The following is a 20,000-nucleotide window of genomic DNA, read 5'->3' as shown; positions in this document are numbered from 1 at the left end:
CCATTTACATGTTTTCGAAGTCGGTGTATGTTGACACGGCCATTCCCTACACAAGAGGGAGGTGGGGTGGGGAGACATGTGCCCTTTTCCAGACTTTAGACTAATTTTTAAAACTTTACTTCCGTAACCTAGTGTATGGTCTATGGAGACTTCACCCAGGCACCTGTTAGTCAACAGTGTAACCTCGTTTAGTAAAGAGATTTAAGGTGTCAGGCTTTTAAAGGTGTTTAATGAACTGGAGGAGTGTGACAGTGCCCTGGTCGCGGTGGGGGGGTCGGTGCGGGGGGGCAATTAGAGAAAGATGATGAGTCAGTAAAGGGGGAAGGGGGGATGGATTTGATGAACATGGTGGGAGAGGAGGAGAGGAGGGCCTTCTCCTCGATAACTTAACCTTACACACGCACACGCGGCTCGATATGGGGGTGGTACAGCACATGGCTGATAATTCAGTGATCCGAGTTCGAACCTCACCCATGGCTTAAAGAAAAAAAAACAACATAGCTGCACTGCGAGCCAGCACTCCAACTCTGGTGGGCAAATCATGTGTAAGGTCGCAGCATTACCAATGATCGCGCCATATATGAACTCCACTCTCATTTGGGAGGGTAACAGCTGTCGATCACGAGTTCAACACGTGATCCAAGACCGTGGTGAATCATGCAATGCTTTTTGGTATACTTGCGTCGAGTGCTATCATGCTGCAGGTCCCGGGTCGCGCCCCGTCCCGGGTTGAAAGCTTCTTCGTAATGCTGTAGACGATGATGGTTCTTGAGCAAGGAGATGGGTGAGGGCGTTTGGGATAGGTTAGGGTTCCCCATAGATCGGCCCATATGTGAACTCTGAACTCTCATCCGGGAGGGTAATAGCTGTCGATCACGATACCCATAACTGGGAAAACATCCACGGACGCGCGCGCGCGCACACACACACACACACACACACACACACACACACACACACACACACACACATATACAAATTAATGGGACGGTACCTAAGTGGACTAGCTAGCTACCTAGCTAGTTTCTGGAAGCTACAAAAAAAAAAAAAAAACACGACCGCAGATGCGATCTTACTGCGACGTTTCAGGTTTCTGCTGGAAGGCTGGAGAGCAATGAACCCGCATTCCATTTGCACATGTGGTTGGGTTGGCTGGTTTCGTCCCCTGCACGTCGCTGGAGCCTTGGTGCTGACGCTGCATCGTACCCAACTGACTCAGCAGAAAGCCATGTAATCAGTGGACGCACATGAAGTTTCGTCAGGCGTGGTGGTTTTTTTTTTTTTTTTTTTTTTTTTTTCTCTCGAGCCTTTGATTTATTGGCGGAGGAACTTGGCGTCGGGGTCACAGGTAAAAGTGGGAACCGGGCTGGCGGGCGTAGAACGAGGTCGAGCATCGGCTGGACTTTTCTTATTATTTATTCATCTGTTTGTTTATGCATCTGCTTGTTTATTTGTTTATCTCTTTATTTGTTGATTTACAGTGCTTGTCTATTTGGTTGCCTCCTTTACAAGGCAAATAAACTTTTTGATATGTATTTTTTATTAATGTAGTTATTTATTTATTCATGTGGTTGGGGCTTCCAGTAGGAAAGGGGAAAAAGGGAGATTAGGGGATTTGAAGGTCTTGGAGATAGATGTGGAGGAGGGAGAGCAGGGGAAGTATGAGATGTGACAGTTGTCAGTAATTGGTGGGACAGTGGGAAGGAGAGGAGAATGAAGACGGTGGGGGAGGGGGAGGGGTGGAGGAAAGGAAGGAAGCAAGCTAGGAGGTCTGGTGTTACGGGTGACCGCAACTAACTGATTTCTCACCACCTCATCATCACCACCACTGTCACCTTCATTACCATCGATCGTCCCCCAAGATCATCGTCACTTCGTAATGGCTAGACTCCCCATCCGCCTCTCTCTTGGTCCTTTTCGGCTCATTCACTCCCCCCCCTCTCTCTCTCTCTCTCTCTCTCTCTCTCTCTCTCTCTCTCTCTCTCTCTCTCTCTCTCTCTCTCTCTCTCTCTCTCTCTCTCTCTCTCCCTCCCTCCCTCCCTCCCCCCCTTCCCCTTGGTCACAGGTCACTGACTGTAGGGATCCCGACAACAGAGTGGGAAGAGGTGGAGGAGGTATTGTAGTGGTGGTGGAGAAGGAGGTGGTGTAGATAGAAGACGCAGAGATACAAGAGAAGAGTTATGGTTAGCAGGAGTATTTTTTTAAAGACAAAAGTAACTTATAAGTGTTGGTATTTGTGGTATGGCAGGTGGTGGTGGTGGTCGTTGTTGTCGTCTTTATGTAAGACCAGAAGAATTGTGATGATTGTCTTGGGGCCAAGGTGATCGAGACTACTGTGATGATGAAAGTAGTGGTGGTGGTGGTGGTGGTGGTGGTGGTGGTAGTGGAGGAGAGATGAGGATGTGGTGGTGCTGGATGTAGGAGATAGAGATAACAGGAAAGTTGTAGTATGAACTTCCTGACTGGTAGGGGAGGGGAGGGAAGGTGGGGGACACTTTCTCCTCATTTTTAATGTGAGGATTGGGTGGGTGGAGAGGGAGTGGAAGAAAGTTGTGTGTGTGTGTGTGTGTGTGTGTGTGTGTGTGTGTGTGTGTGTGTGTGTGTGTGTGTGTGTGTGTGTGTGTGTGTGTGTGTTGAGTGAAGAGAGGTATAAGGAGAAGAGGTGAGCAAAGGGGAGATGGTGGAAGTCCCTACAATGAAGGGTTGTTGGTACTATTAAGGATTTCATTATTTATGTATTTATTAATTTATTAATTCATTTATTTCTTTATATATTTGTATAGTCATGGACGTATTGATTCGTTGCAACTTTGGGATCAGTTGTAGTGTCGTCATTGATTTTGGGTTACCGCACATTAATTAGTACCACATGAGAAAGAGAAGAAAAAATAGTGAAATGGTTAAGGCTTCTAATATTTTAGGAAATTATCATAGAAACCAAGACTATACAGTGACAAAGTAATGTAAAAAAGATTGCCAAGTGTCGCCATACCCACACTCCATTGAAATCAGTTTACCCTCATTCTCGTTTTGTGAAACTTTCAATACGCAAACTGGTCCTGATTGCAGAGCTGTAGAAATTGATGGGATAGCCTGGAGGTAGCTAGAATAAAAGAGGGAGCACTTCCTGGTACGTACAGTGTCGGTAATGGTAACTAGTGATCGTACTGGAAAAATAGATGCATTTAATAAATATGACAAATCGGCCACCGGCACGACTTCAACACCGAAACCTCGAGATACTTTATTTCTGTAAACTCCATTTCCAAGTCATTTTTATATCACTTTTTTGGGGCTTTTAGTCTTGTCTCTTTGTAGCTTTCTGTATGTCTTCGCTTGGATTATACTCATCATAGGTTTTTATTCTGGCCAGTGCCATGTGATTTTATTCAGACATTATCAGATGAAAAATAACATGGAAGTGTTTGTGTGGTCACATTGGTCACGATATTTCAATATGATTTATTATTCTAGCAGAATGAAAAATCAACATCATTATATATTATTCTTGAATTGCATTATAAATTTACATCCTTCAGTGGTAACCAAACTGTCTGGATTTGTAGTAGGCTGTGTCAGTTTATGTAAGGGCGCCGATCCATGCAGTTCTTCACTGGACGCTGCCCCAGTCGGAAGCACCAACGTACTTTCCCACGATACATTGGGCATACCCATCTCTCTGTCCTGTATAACGACTCCTTTAGTATCACAGCAACATTATATTTTATGAATAAGGGCCACTGATGCGTAATGCTATACTTTTGTTGTAAGTGACAGTCGCGAAGGGAACTTAAGTTATGGAAGAGGCGATAAAGCGTTAACAGTCAACCAATGGCGTCCGGTCTTGCGACATGACGTCAAGTCTGGTGGGATGGGAAGAGACAAAAAGCTCTACCATGTTAACGCGCATGCGCTTATGTTTTGTCCTGTCATGGAGACGTCTTTTATCGCTGTCCCACAGCTTTATCTTTATGTGCCCTCGATTACATCTGCAACTGAAACAAAATTCACTGATAAAAAAGAAATACTTGTCGCATGATAAGTGATTGTTGGAATATTTTCTTTGTCGACACGTGGAAGTCAGACGTGTCTTGATTGTAGTGCAAGGCTGCCCAACCACTGCCTCGCGTAGTTTCTCATACATGGTCACATAATTTACCCTAAATTCTTAAATATGTACGTTCTGTCTACTTTTGTCTTGAATGTCTTCGGAAACGAACTGACGTCATGTAGCTTTAAGACTGACTTTGGACTACCCACGCTATAATCTTCACCTCGCTCTCATGCTATACTCCTGGAATCTATTTCTCAGCAATAGTCTGATACCACTGCTTTATGTGTTTTCTTGGAAAGCGAAAAGGATTAATAAATCTCGCTGCACAGGGATTTTCATCGGCTGAGTAAAAGCGTTCGGAGGAAAGTTGGGACGGTGGTCTGCTGCGAACTCGATCGAATTGAATAGTTGATACCAGTTTCATGTAGATTATCCTCAATTTGTGCGATTCTTATATACCAGACAATAAAATCTAAAACATATTTTATGACAGTTAATTATATGCATTGGTCTTGGAAACTGGTGTTGTGGAAGAGTTCAAAGAAAAGTTGAAAATATTTTTCGGGAAAATATGACATAGGACGCATGATTCAAGGAAGTCTTGTGAAGATATATTTTCCTGCATATCACACAAGTGGTTATGTAGTATGTGCGTGCGTGCGTGCGTGTATCCTCGCCTACTCAGGCTTACCAACCCTACCGATGTAACTGCGCAGGCGAGAAGCAGTCTCGTTCGTTTTGACATACAGTGTGGAGACAAAGTTCCTGGTCGAAATTTACATAATATGTCTCACTGTTGTCCTCCGCTATTTGCCACATAATTCTATTCATCTGTTTATTTTTCCACGTTGTTGGGAGTATCTACCAAGTTGATTGAATTTCGTGGAAATGGTCTTTTCTAGCCTTGGGATACCCATTTCTCCAGATTTTATTCTGAGTGGATTTTCAAGTATGTCTTGTAAATGTTATTGTTCCATTATGACCACCCTTAAGATTGATCAAATTTGAAACAAACATTCGTGCTTCCCACCTTGTAATCTGATCCCAAATTTCCCATGGTGCACAACAGAGCTTTCACTATCTAATACAAGGTGAGGAGCCTACGCCAAGAGGCGCTGAGTAGCTGCTACCGAAGCCTTCAACCCCATTCCTTTTGGACTTCTGGAAATCCAAGAGTAGTGCGGGACTCGAACCCTTGTGAATGAAGTAATCATTCCGGCTCGTGTGTTCCTATCCTTTTGTCTCCGGGCGATTTGTTTCAGTCGATAGAAATCCTGACACACTGTCTGGGTATTAATAGTAATAATAGATATTGCGTTTCCTTTGGTCTGGTGATAGGCGTCCTGTCATCAGCTGCCGTTGTCAGCACAGCACAGAAGCATCCTTATCAGCGGATATGCTGACACAAGAGCAGTGGCGTTGGCAATACGTGGTGGTACTTGAACTTAACACGATACTTTGATTTCCCTTCGGGGAGATGAAAAAATGCGTATAAAATATCTCCGTGTCCGTTTTCTTTTGCTGCTCCCTCTCTTCTCCTCATGTGAGACAGATGAAAAAGTCTTGTAAAGTACAACGTACACGAAAAAGTAATATCAGTACATCAGAATTGTACCGGGTCAAGGGATGGGGCAACGGCACAAATGATAGAATTGAAGACTTTATTTCACTTCCTCCCCATAAAAGAACACACACACACACACACACACACACACACACACACACACACACACACACACACACACACACACACACACACACACACACACACACACACAGACTTATATTTATCACATTTAGAATAGAATTCCCTTGCCGGCTCGAAAAAGCAATATGGGAAGCGAATTTTACGTAATTTGAATCCACAGGTGTCACGTGGCCAGTCCTGGAGGAAGAGTCGGGGGTTAACTTACCAGTATTCCATTGGAAATGGTTTTGGGTAGGCTTATCCTTACCAGAGACCTCTGCAACTTCTGAATGGGTTGGACATCCATTAACTACCATCAGTTTTTGGTTAGTGACCCCTCCCCTTCCTCAGGAGTTCATGGTTGACAACAATTATAAAACAAGTAAAATCGTTTGATGGTAATCAAAACAAAATGAAAAAATCTAAAAGTGGGCAAATGTGTGTATATATATATATATATATATATATATATATATATATATATATATATATATATATATATATATTGCAGTGTTTAACCACGAAAACACGATGGGGTTCTTTAAGATAAATATAGTCTGCTTGCAGAAACTACATTTTCTAAGATGATACGTTTTGTAGTGATTTACCTATATATGTTGTCAGTATTATGCATGATGAACCTGTTATTCAAACTCGTTCAATGTTTGGTAGAAAATCGAGGAAGACTACACTATTACTCGGTTGGTGAAGGAATAAAATATCCCGAGGACACATGTGTCCTATTTAAGGAAATATATTTGGAATATCACCTTAACTATTTGATTTTGTCCTAAACGCGTCTGACATTACGTCTTTTATTTTGTTTATTTATTTATTTATTTATATTTCGTGGTTTGCGGGGGCTGGTACTCGCTCGGACCTCAACCTTGTCGGTGGGTGACGTTCATAGATGAAAACAGGAGACGGTCCACGGTATCCAACTGCAGTGACAATACCCGTAGGAAGCTCAATTACGTCATGTCGCCGCGTTCTCTCCCGAATTCCCGCTCAAAACAAGGACAGCGAAAAAAATATATATTATATCGTGATTTATCTCGGTAATCCCGAAACTTTGCATTCTTATATTTCATTTTCATTGTTGACCTGGAGTTGCTCTGATCTTTTTCGGTTTTGGAAATCGCTGCAGAGGACGTTTTTCGTCAAAAAACTTCAAAACATTGGGGCAGACCTGCCAGTTCTACCGTACGCCTCGGCGCATCAGTTCCATCAAACGGCTAGGGAAGGTTCATAGTGCCGGCGCCTATCGTGTCGCCTTTCTTCCGAGGTAGAAGGTCGTTGGCCTGGAAACCAGTTTTGCCAACTGTTGCGGTGTTATAGATCCAAGTGGCATTCGGTTCTGTAGTATGTAGAACAGTCTCAGAGGGATTGTAGGATTCTTGTTCCCTACTACTTTTTATGAAATATATTTTATTCAAAGGTCATGGTCAGGATATCTATAATTTGCCAGGGGAAATCATGTCATTTGCTGGACTCAATAGCTATTACCCTCAGAGCTCATATATGGCACAATCTATAGTTAATGTTGTACTCACACACACACACACACACACACACACACACACACACACACACACACACACACACACACACACACACACACACACACGACTCGGTGGCACCGTTGATAGAGTTCCCCGCCACCACTACGGCGGTCTGGGTTCCAATCCTGCCCAGGGCTGAAATAATTTCAGTATCGCTGCGCTGCGAATCGTTACTCCAACTCTCGTGGGTGGGGAGTTGGGTGTGTATGTGCGTGTAAGGTCACAGCATTACCTATAGATCGGTCATATGTGAGTTCTGAGCTCTCTTCTGGAAGGGAAATAGCTGTCGATCACGAGTCCAACACGTGATCCAAGACCATGGTGAATCACACTTGCTCAAAAGGGACAGTAACGGCTAGCACACCGTGAGCTGTCTGTGATCGTCCTAGTTGGCGATGCTAACCACTACGCCAGTAAGCAATATGTGTTATTCACTGTGGTCTTGGATCACGTGCTGGACTCGTCATGGGCTATTACCCGTCAGGATGAGACATTCATATCGTGTGTGATTCACCATGGTCTTGGATCACGTGTTGGACTTGTGATCGACAGCTATTTCCCTCCTGGAAGAGAGCTCAGAGTTCGTATGACCGATCTATGGGTAATGCTGTGACCTTACACTCACACACACACACCCAACTCCCCGCCCACGAGAGTTAGAGTAATGACTCGCAGCGCAGTGATACTGAAATTATTTCAGCCCTGGGCAGGGTTCGAACCCGGACCGCCGTAGTGGCGGCCGGGAACTCTAAACTCTGCGCCATCGAGTCTGTGTGTGTGTGTGTGTGTGTGTGTGTGTGTGTGTTTGTGTTTGTATGTGTTTGATGGGTGTTGCTGCTCCCAGTCATATACTGGTTTATAACCAGCTAGAACCAGTTCTATTCTTAGACCTTGATGCAGGATCTATTACAAAACTGGATGTGAACTGGTATTTCTGCCGAGATTGCCATAACGCCATTTTGAATGTTGTGGACAATTTAGCAAGTTATGTTTATTTTTGGACAGATAGAACACCCAAGCATAGGTAGGTGAGTTTTATATTTATATACCCATGGTATTCCTTCGGCTTGGTGATTATGTTGTCACCCCCATAATCCCAGAATATAGGGATAAGATGGTATCAGTTAGAAGTTGAAACAGTGCGAGCTTCGTCGTCCTGCTATAGTGTCGACATTCGTACTGGTTCGTGATGTCATTGCACGTGCAGTGAAGAATAAGGGTAATTTTGAATTGAGGGAAGTGAGTGGTTAATGGTAAATGATGTATTTGTTAGGATGAGAAGTATGTGTTTGTTTATTATTCAGTCGTTTGTAATATAAATTAATTTACAGTTGAGGTGCAGAGTGTGAATTAACTGTAACATGAACAAATGTTAGTTATCTTGGTGAATATTGACCTGGTGCCCAATGGAATTGTCTTTACCTGTTCCCGACTGATCGGTGTCCAAGGTAGAACGATATAAATGTCGTTGTCATTCACAGGCAAGGGCATCCGCGCGTAGATTTAGATGTTCTTTTGTCTTGCCGCCGACCCTTTGATGGGGCTGTCTTTTACTCGGTATTGTTTACCCTCTTTCGAGTGCGCTTATATTTTTAGAAAACGAACAGGTTTGGATCACTGGACTATTGTCGGTGTCGTGTTGATTTAGTGGTGATAGTATCGGCAGCAGTAACAGTCGCAGTGATAACAAGAACGGATGCATAAGAATAAAGGATTTAACATATCGCACTGGTAGTGGCGGTATCTCTGTTGTTAATTATATTTCACCAATACGCTCATTGTTGTTAATTTTTGCTTTGGTGAGGTTGAGAAGTAGAAGAGGAGGATGGCAAGGAAGAAGAATAAGGATTGGAAGAGAAGATTTTATAGAAATTGATTGGAAACACCCTTGATGGAGGTTAGCAGTTTTGTCACAGAAAACGTGCTTAAGTCCGTCTCGCTAGCCTCACCTAGGCCATAGATATGCCTGAATTTACTGTAATTCTTTCATCCATTCCCCTGCATCCTCCCCCTCATTTCTCTTCCCCTTCCTCTCCTCCCTCCTTCACTTCTCCTTTCTCTTCCCCTTCCCCCCTTTCTCCCTTCTCTCCCCCCCGTCTGCGCCGACTCCATGCTACTCTCCATATTATCTCTACAACACTGAGCATAGGATGTGGAATTCCCCAGTTTGATTCTCAGTCGAACATGAGGCCTTGTCCTTCTCAACTGTATCTCGTTCTCAAACACACACACACACACACTTACACTTCTCTCTCGCTCATATAATTCCATGTAGCCAATACCTTAGGGACTTTAGCAATACCCCTGCTGCCCAGAATCGCGCAGCATTGTTGTATGGTTGGAGAATAATCTCTGCTCAGGGGAGAATGATGATCACTTCTTCTCTATCTCCTTAAATCTCTCCTAAATTGACACTTCTGTGACTACATCTCTTGGAAGCGAAAATTTCCCCAAGGAAAAAAGCGCTGGTTATTGTCTGTGATACACAGTACACTCCTCCTCCTCCTCCTTATCCTGCTATTCCTCGTCTCCCCCCCCCTTTATTTTTGTCTTTATTCTTCCTCCTCGTCCCGGATGAGAGCTTGGAGTACATATATGGTTCAATTTATGGTAATGTTGTGACCTTGCATACAAAAAAAAAAAAAAGAAAAAAAAAAGCCCACCAGAGCTGTAGTGCCGGCTTGCATTGTTGCGAAGCTTTTTCAGCCTTGGGCGGGGACCGAACTCGGATCGCTAAATTAGTGGTCGAACGCGGTACAAGTACACCAGCAATCCTATATGTGCGCCAGCATATGACTCATTACAGTGTCCGTCATCGCCCATGACGCTGAACGTACGATTAGTTAAGAAAATCGTAGAACCAGTCAACGAATTTTGCGTTACACGTCTTCAGTGTCAGGTGCGCGTGTGTGTGTATGTGATTCACCACCATGGTCTTGGATCACGTGTTGGACTCGCGATAGACGTCAATTTCCCTCTCGTAAGAGAGTTCAGAGCTCTTATATGACCGATCTATGGGTACTGCGATATTGAAATTATTTCAGCCCTGGGCGGGATTCGAACCCGGACCGCCGTAGTGGCAGCCGGGAAATCTACCACTGCGACACGAGTCATCTATGTGTTTGCGCGTGTGTGTGTAAAATTGCAAATTACTTGAAAATAGTTTACGGACTATCTCCTACCTCCTCCTCCTCGTCCACCCCCCCCCCCACTCCCCGCTTAACCTTTGGTGCTGCCGTGGAAAGGCTGCCCCCCACCCCCACCCCACCCCCGATGCAGGTGCTGTCCTGGGCTTAGTTGCTCGTTCCATTAGGGGACAATTAGCGCATCGTGGTTACCCATCTGTGGCGGGCTACACCTGTGGGAGGTGTCGGGGAGGCCGTGGTCCTCTGGGACGCCGTTCAGGTGCCACCAGGCGTAACGTGTTGACGGACAGAGGCTCCAGGTGCTCCATCCCCGTCAGCCAGGTGTCTTCAACTTGACAGGTATTCTTGAGGTTGTGGCTTAGGGCGGATTTGGCCACCTGGACTCGGGCCTGGAAGAGAAACGTATCTGTGTTTCTTCCATAGGCACGGCGGTGACGATAAAGAGGTTGTGATTTTTAAGAACACAGGCGATTTTATGCAGATTAAGTGGCGGGTTTCCTTCCGAAGGGAGCCGTGATGGATGGGGGAGACACCATTCCCCCCACCACCCCACCTCCTGGGGAAATCTTTCCTTCGTCAGTAGACCTTTGTTGAGATGGTTAGAAACTCCATCTGAAAGGTATTTCAAGCTTCCTTCTGGAGCGGTCCCCAAAGGTGGCATCACCATGAATTGGTATCAAAAGTCTCTGCTTCTTTATTTGATAAAATCTTAAGGCAATTCAGAGCACCGTGCCTAAAGATTGATTTTGGTGTTGTGCAGTGGTACAATGTGCTGATGCAATTTTGGTTAAGAAATACGATTTGATTCCCACTGGGCAAAGTGGGGCTTCCGTCTGTTTATACTTTGTGTTGTCTCTCTGATGACAGAAATCGCTTGGCACTGAAGTCGTGTATGAAAATGTATATTTCAGGGAACAGAACGCCATAAAAAGTTGTCTAACCGCCTGTTTTCTCTCCTTCCCGAACAGACAAAGCCTCACCGCCCCACATCATGGAAATCAACTCATATGGAGCCCATCTTGTTAAGAAAGGTAAGTCTTCTCAATTTTTTTATTTTTTTATTTTTTGTATTTGCGTTTTATGAAGATTGTTACAACATCTCTCGAAGATGTAAGAAATAACCAGTCACGTTGGTTGTGATGGTGATAGTTATAGTCTCCGTAATATGATACGGAAGATTAGATAATTGGTTTGATCTTTCATGGTTGGAGTTTGGAGTGCGAATAAGGATGGTTGTGGTGACAGTGGAGGTGGTGGTTATATAGTGGTAATGGCATTTGTTATTATATTATTTGTATAGTTTTGAAGAATAATAGTTTGACGATAGCACAAGTCAACTATAGTGGTGGTAGTCGTATTGATAAATTAATGTAATGTTAATATTTAGAATTTCGAGTCATAGACGATCTGTAAGGAGAAGGAAAATGAGATTGAAAGATCTTTTAGAATCGGGAAGGTATGTTTATGAAGAAAGAAAAGAAGTTTCATCTGATGGAAAAGAATAAAGTACTAAAGTTATCACGAAAAATAACGACATGACGTCATGAAGCAATGTAACAGTCGTCAGACTCGACTCTACCGTCCCTACTTGTGACGTCATGTGTTATTATTATTATTTTTTTTCAAAGTGTACTGAACTTGTCCAATCGTGGGTTATATAATGAAGTTATCTAAGGAGCTTCATCAAATTATCTCGCCAATGTAATCGAGGTTTTTGCGAAATTTGTGGTGGGAGCCAGAATCGTGATCACTAGAAAAGAAAAGAAAGAAAAATCGTGCTGCCGTTGGTGCAGATGCGGTTAATTATTAAGAGGGGCGGGAGAGGGTTGGGGGAGAGGGCGAGCTTGGCGTAAAGCCTCTCATCTGCTACGAAGCTGCTTCTTCTTTTCTCTTTATTGTTATTATTTCTGTTATTATTGTTAATATTATTGTTGTTATGACTTGTTGACAATTCTTCATGGGTTACTTTACTCTCATATTTTTTCTTCATTGTGTGTGTGTGTGTGTGTGTGTGTGTGTGTGTGTGTTTTGTCTTTCTGTCTGTCTAACGTTAAAGCACTGAACTTCATATTTTAAATTCTCGTACATCATACGCTCATCACTAGTGTAAAGACCAAACAGAAAAATAAAACCGTATTCACCAAATTCACTCGGTGTATTTCTGTTAGAAATATTTAAACGTTTGATAGACTCTTTTTGATATTTGCTAGTGATAGAGCTTTTGATTGATTGCTACAGATACAACGAAAATAAAACATAACCTGGGGGTTGATTGACTTTGCCACGTAAATTGATACGCGATCAAAGGTCTTGTCATTTTCTCCTTGGGCGGTTGCCGCATCACCAGAATGTAGTGCACAGACTATAACCAAGTTGTTCTCAGATTATGGAGGTGCCTACTCACCGACATATCAGTGATCCTCATCTTCTTCCTCCTTCCCCCCTTCCTCTTCTTCCTCCTTCCCCCCTTCCTCTTCTTCCTCCTAATCCTTCCTGCCTTCACCCTCCTAATCCTCCTCTTCCTTTATCTTCTTCTCGTCCACATTTTCCTTCGTCGCCTCCTCTCTCCTTTATTCACCCCCCTCCTCATTCATCCATTCATCTACCTCCTTTCTTTATTCATCTTCCTCCTCCTCAGTTTTCTCTTCGTCCACTTTTTCCTTATTCTCCTCCTTTTCCTCCTCCTCATCTTCTTCTCCGTCTTCATTTTCCTCGTCATGTTCCTCTTCCTCTCCCTCATCCTCCTCTTCCTCCGCTCACCCTATCCTCTCCCCTCATCCTCGTTTCGTCCACATCCTCATCATCATCATCCTTCTCTTCATCATCCTCTTCTGCTTCCACGTCTTTCTCCTTTGAAATGATTCTCGCTCCTCCTTCCTTCCTTCCTTCCTTCCTCTCTCCATTTCCCTTTCCCTCCAGTTTGTACCCCTCGCATGACAATGTTGTGTGTGTGTGTGTGTGTGTGTATGTATGTATGTGTGCGTGCGTGTGTGTGCGTGCCAGAGAAGCCGCAAAAATATCAAATTGACGGCGATTGGTAGTTCAATACTATCAATGGCAGTCACTTTGTTCTGATGGATTTTCTTGTGTACGTATTTCGTCGATAAAATTATTGGTATTGCTATTTGCTCTTGTTTTCTTATCGGTGCGGACTTTTAGTGAGAAATGTGTATACTTCACTGTGTGCGGTGATTCTGTCCAGAAGGTCTATTTAAACAAAGGGATTACATGATATTGGAACGGGGCTGGATGCATCTGCCAGGGGTGATGGGACCAGCCACGATGTTAAATGAAATAATCTGACAGTTGGGAAGGAAATAATATAGATAGGCTGCAACTCTTTCGTAGCCCAGGTATCGCATAAGGTAGCTAGAATAAAAGGATAAATTCCACGTAGCCCTGCTGGAGCTATATGACGTGATTTGGTGTCACGTGCAATGTGAGATGTGTGATGGAAGTTGAGTCTATTGATATACGAATCCCCCCCCACCCCCCACCTTTCCTCCAAGACTCCCTCCGCCACCGCCATCGCTACCGCTGTAGTCAATGTCATATTCTCTGTAGTGGGAATATGGTGACGTCACTGGAGGGTGATGACATCGAGTTGGTGGGGGGAGGAGGTGTTGATGTTGCCCAGAAATTTTATTCGGGCCGTGAGATGGGGCGTGGAGGGATGGGGTTGCCAGGTACTCAGTATTAATTCTGTGTGGATGACGCTGCCAAAAATTGAACTTGGACGTAATGTGTGTGTGTGCTCGCGCGCACGTGTGTGTGTATATGCGTGCGTGTGTCCACAAAACGATTTTTTCGAGAGTAATGTAAACCTAGTAGCATCCTGTTGGTCCAGACTCAAATAATAGTTTTATTTGATTGATTTTTTTATGTAGATGTTTTTATTTTGTTTGGTATGTTTTTAGCTGCCTAAGTGCTCAGACTGTAGGTCAGCCTTTTGATGGGTATACGTCAATAACCGTTGTGTACACCGTAAAGAGAGAGAGAGAGGGAGAGAGAGAGAGAGAGAGAGAGAGAGAGAGAGAGAGAGAGAGAGAGAGAGAGAGAGAGAAGTATTGGAATAAGACGAATGCAGGGGAGTAGAAGTAAGACATTGGACGAAGTTGGGCCTAGAGGAACAAATTCGAAGATGACAGGGTCCAATTCGATTTCGGCCAACCCCGTGGTGTCCCGTAGCTCCCTCTTCACCTGAATAGAAATGTTTGGCATCAGCCAGAACAGTCTGGAAATGTCGACTCAGAGAGCTTTAAGGGTTGAGTTGGTGGGGTTTGTGCGCTCCTGGGAAGGAAGAAGTGGATGTGGTGGATGGGTGTTTGGCCGGTATGAATCGATGGTATTTGAAAATTTGTGATCCAGCGCTTCTATTCTTGGTAGAATTGGTAACAAAGAAACACTCGAGGAAGGCAGTAACAGACTGCAGCGATATTAAAAGTTAAAATTGATCCGCATTCGTTCCTGGGTGGAGATGAGTCTTTAATCATACAAGACTTCCTGTATTACTCTGGTCTGTAGGGGTGTCACTTAAACCCCTAAAATTATTGAGTGATTAAAATACACATTCAGTACACTATACGGACGTGGATTGGGTAGGAAGGAGTTTTATGTTCGTTGTCAGTAGGTGGGACATCGTTGCACGAATGGATCCTGAGAAGTGTAAGGGTGGGGAAGCTTCTCTAGTCAAGAGTTACGTAATGAATATAATTAATTGATAAGAAATGTGTACGTGTGTACAGTGACTAATAGATTTAGATTGCGGTCACAAATAGATTTCTCCGGATAGCCAAATACAATTAGTTAACTGCTACGTAAAACCTGAGAATCGTTTATAATGGTGATTACAAATTACCTTAATTACCTTCCCCCTCCCCCCACTCCCCCTCCCCCCCTCACACCCCGTGCCAAGTGCTGAGTCATCGTAAAGAGAGTGGGTGGTGGTGGTAGGTGAGGATGTTGGTGGTGGTGATAGAAGTAAAGGTTGTAGACGTCGATAATCAGAAAACACTTTGGGGAATTGGTTTAAGGTGAGGACAGTGGATATATATATATATATATATATATATATATATATATATATATATATACACACACACACACATATATATATATCGGAATATGCTATACGAAGGAGAGAGAGAGAGAGGAGTGTTCCTGTGTTGGAAAGACGTCAAAGAAGGGAGTGGGATGGGGATAGATCTTAGGAGGAGGAGGAGGGGAAAGGACTCCTTGGGAGGGATGTGGAGTAACCAGAGGTTACGAGAAAGGAGTGGAGGGAGAGGGGCCGGTGGTGATGGTGGTGGTGGTGATGGAGGTGGAGAGCGAGGAGGAGGGGAGGGGAAGGGAGAGTCGCGGGGGAACTGTGCGTGTATTTATAGCGGGATCAATGAAAGGAGGGAAATGGGAGTGTGGAGGGGGAGGGGGGGTACGCTGGAGGCTGGGGGGGGAACGATGCGGAAAGCAGGACAGTAGGGGGGACGGGGCTGGGGTTATGGGTGTGTGTGGAGATAGAAAAGGAGGGAAAGAGGGAAGGGAGTGGGAGAGGGGAAGGGTGACATGAAGGAAGCTGGATAGGGCCCACATTTAGGGGATAGGTGGAAAGAGCTTTGTGGAAAGTGGGATAGTTTAAGTTAGATGGACTATCGGGATGGGTAAAAGATACCAGGGAAGTGGGAAAATAATTTTGGGAGAGGAACGGAAAGGGAGATGATGGGGGGAAGGGGAAGGGGTAAATAGAGGGAGAGGCGGACAGACAAGGGAAGGAGCAAGGCAGAGTTGGAGATGGTGAAGGCGATAAGAGAAGTGATAGTGGTATCGACAGGAGATTGTGAGATACTAGAGATAGCGGAGATAGCATTGGCGTCGCAGGAGCTTCTCTAGGAAGCTAGGGGGAGACATAAACTAGGAGGAGGAGGAAGAGGAGAAAGCAAGCCTGCAAAGGAGGGGTTGCGAATAACGAGGAAGAGAGAGAGAGAGAGAGAGAGAGAGAGAGAGAGAGAGAGAGAGAGAGAGAGAGAGAGAGAGAGAGAGAGAGAGAGCAGTGATGCTGAGCAGGGCTCGGTGGGAAAGGAGAGGAGGGAGTGGATGGGAGGGAGAGGAAGTGGAAGGAGGGCCATCGAGGGAGTGGGTGGGAAGGAGGGAAGCTATGAAGGGAGGGGCGAGGAAGGGAGTGGGATGGAGGGGGATGTGTGTGGAGGGAGTGGGAGGGAGTAACGGGGGAATGTTTATTTATAGACGTGATCAATGCAAGGAGACGGAGCGGTGTAATGGCTGTGGCTCTGCCTGTCTGCCTGCCTGCCTGCCTGCCTGCCTGCCTGCCTGCCTACTTACACGACCTGTACAGACCTCTCCCACGTCTTCTTGTAGACACAACGTACCATTTTCCTACGTCCGCTTCCTTGGCTATCTTGTAAATGTTTTCGGGTTTTTTTTTTTTGGTGACATTTTAATTTTGCTTGATTGTTGTTGAGCTCTGCTCCCGTATTTTGTAACTTGTGTATTATTCCGACACACCACACACACACACACACACACACACACACACACACACACACACACACACACACACACACACACACACACACACACACACACACACACACACACACACACACACTCTCTCTCTCTCTCTCTCTCTCTCTCTCTCTCTCTCTCTCTCTGTCTCTCTCTCTGCTGGCCTGGCACCTCTAGGATTTCACCATCGTCCACAACCTTTCTCTAGTCTGCAACCCCGTCACCTTAAGGTGCTTTGGTGGGTCGTCCATCGTATGGAGGTTGCAAAAACGAGACACTTCTTCACCGGCGACGCAAAAGTGTCTGGCGCAGTCGTGTGTCTACCTGTCTGTCTGTGTCGTCGCTGTTGTGTCCTATAGTACTTAGAGACGTAGCCTCTGGGACGTCAGTCAAGGTACATGTCGTCTCTGCTTCCCTGTGTATCATTTCATGCCGGCTGCCAACCTCATGTGTTATTTGTGTCAGCTTGACTCACGGTAACTTGGGTAACTTCGTCACTGACACGATGCTTAACTATACCAGAGGTAACCCGTTTAAGTGGAGTGGAACTGGCTGAGGAGTTAGCCAGAATAAAACTCATATAGGGCATCGGGCTGTCTGAGGGCTTAATGACGGGTCATTATACACCAGTGGATGTTGTCTAAACAACATTGCCAACCTGTGTCCAGCTCCTCCAATTTCGCTGTGCTTGCTTTGCCTCTGTTTTCGAATGTTTGTGTGCTTGGATAGGAACCACAGGAGGTCCCACGTCGATTGCAGTGTGTTGCATTTGCGAGCTTGTGTTTTGCAGGAGTTGGTATGCATGTGTTTGAGTATTTGGGCATTTGCTTGTATGCTTGCTTAGTGTGTGCGTTCCTGTGTGTTTTGCGTCACTGCATATTTAGCCATGTGCTCTATGAGCAAGTGCATGGATATATGTGATTGGAAGTGAGAGTGAAAGGAAGTGCACTTGATTATATTCAAGTTTAGATGCGGTGCATTGTACGTAGATAGCGAGCGAAAAAACGCTAATCAGTCGTGTCTGTGTGTGTGTGTGTTTGTGTGTGTGTGTGTGCTCGCGCGTGCGTGTACATTCGTGCATACAGCCATGTTTAAAAATGTTCTTACTGCTTCATAGTTTTCACAATGCAAATACAATGTTTGTTGCCGAATTATGCATACCATTTTATGGACAAGAAAATACCTCATGTTATTAAGTAAATTCTCCTGAAAATATATAAATGTACTCGGCAGCAAAGATTCGTATACCAAAAACCAGAGGAAGTTAAATATATTTTGGAAACGACTGTACATGGGTATATACGTGCATAGGCCTATTGCGTGCGCGTGTAATTGTGTGAGGAGGGTGGGGAGGGGGAGGAGGTGGAGGGAGTTTTGACCAGGTTTAGAGTCAAGAGGAAGGGAAGGATTCAAATTAGAAGTGTTTGTGCGTGGGAGAGCGCGCGCGCGTGCGGGAGAGCATATACGCTTGTGTGTATACGTGCGTAACACATATGTAATGTTTATTTATTACTGAATATATTACCAAGTGTACCGCGTGTTATATGTGTATTGATATATTACTATTTATAGCGCTACCATTACTGGATATTAGCTGAGGTCATGTGACTGCGTTTGCGCATGTGCACAGGCCAGTTAATCATTCATGACGTTGCATGCTCGCATCGCTACGAACACACTCAGCATATGTTTGGGTTTGCCATAAAAAGCCCCATTGCGGGCTTATATCCGCATGTTCATCGATTGGACTTTTTCCTTAATTTATTTATTTTCCCATTTTGTGGGGCTTACTACGGTGAAAATCGGGATTCTTTGGACTGAGCTGTTACTACTACTACCACTAATACTACTACTAATACTACTACCACCATTACTACTACTATTACCACTGCTGCCACTATTACTACCACCACCACCACTACTACTACTACTACTGCTATTACTATTACTACCATTACTACTACTACTATTACTACTGCTATCACTATTACTACTACTAACACTACTACTACTGCTATTACTATTACTACTGCTATCACTATTACTACTACTAACACTACTACTGCTATTACTATTATTACCATTACTACTACTACCACCATTACTACTACTATTACTACCACCACTATTACTTCTATTACTACTGCTACCACTATTACTACTAACGCTACTACTACTGCTACTGCTATTACTATTACTACCATGACTACTACTACTACCACTACTACTACTACTACTACTACTACCATTACTACCTACTACTACCATTACTACTACTATTACTACTACTACCACTACTTCCAAATCCCTCCCGTAAAAAGTAGGAAGTATTTTGCTATTTGCCAGATGAAAATTATAAGAATAATTGGTAACACACACACTCCTTCCACTGACATAAAAGGCCCGTACAAACACAACACAGATATTAGTCCACTATTACTTTGTAGAGAGGTTCAAGGGACCGGAGACTGTTGCCGGCAACCGTGAGGCTGCGGATTTCCAGTCGGTGGAACTGAGGCAAAATTTATTATTATTATTATTATTATCATTATTATTATTATTATTGGTATTATTATTATTATTATTATTATTATTATTATTGGTATTATTATTGTTATTATTATTATTATTATTATTATTGCCATTAGTATTATCATTATATTATTGTTACACACACACACACACACACACACACACACACACACACACACACACACACACACACACACATAAAATATCTCCTTAGCGCATTGTTCTTGTGTAAAGCGTCTTATTCTATAGCCAGAAGCGATTCAGCCCTACAGCTGAGCGTAGGTGTCGTCATGGGAGCTGCGATGGTGGTATGAACTCTTTGTGTTTACACGAGATGTCACACCTGACAACAGTTCACGAACCCAAACTACCAAATCTTCGTGTCATCTTCCGGACAGTAACACAAATACCCGTTTACCCGCGCGCGGATCAGTCTGAAGTTACATTTAGAATTAGTCTTCGCGGGCTAACGAGTTTAGTTTGGGATGTAGATGTATGCA

At 44.1% G+C, this 20,000-nt stretch overlaps 1 protein-coding gene across 25 annotated transcripts in view; it reads left to right on the top strand.

Annotated features, from left to right (window-relative positions):
• Window positions 1-20,000, top strand: part of LOC143029778 (histone deacetylase 9-like) — a 454,521-nt gene that overhangs the window by 331,835 nt on the left and 102,686 nt on the right. For 24 of the 25 annotated variants that reach the window (XM_076192726.1, XM_076192709.1, XM_076192718.1 and 21 more), the window contains one exon: window positions 11,418-11,480. The exons of the other annotated variant lie outside the window; for it this stretch is intronic. In XM_076192726.1, the coding sequence (XP_076048841.1) occupies window positions 11,418-11,480 (63 nt within the window). The remainder of the gene's footprint in view (window positions 1-11,417; window positions 11,481-20,000) is intronic. 25 annotated transcript variants of the gene reach the window in all.

This window comes from Oratosquilla oratoria, chromosome 11 (assembly GCF_046742065.1).
Source record: "Oratosquilla oratoria isolate Oo_2021 chromosome 11, ASM4674206v1, whole genome shotgun sequence".
NCBI lineage: Eukaryota > Metazoa > Arthropoda > Malacostraca > Stomatopoda > Squillidae > Oratosquilla > Oratosquilla oratoria.
This window is presented reverse-complemented; position numbering and strand designations above follow the sequence as displayed.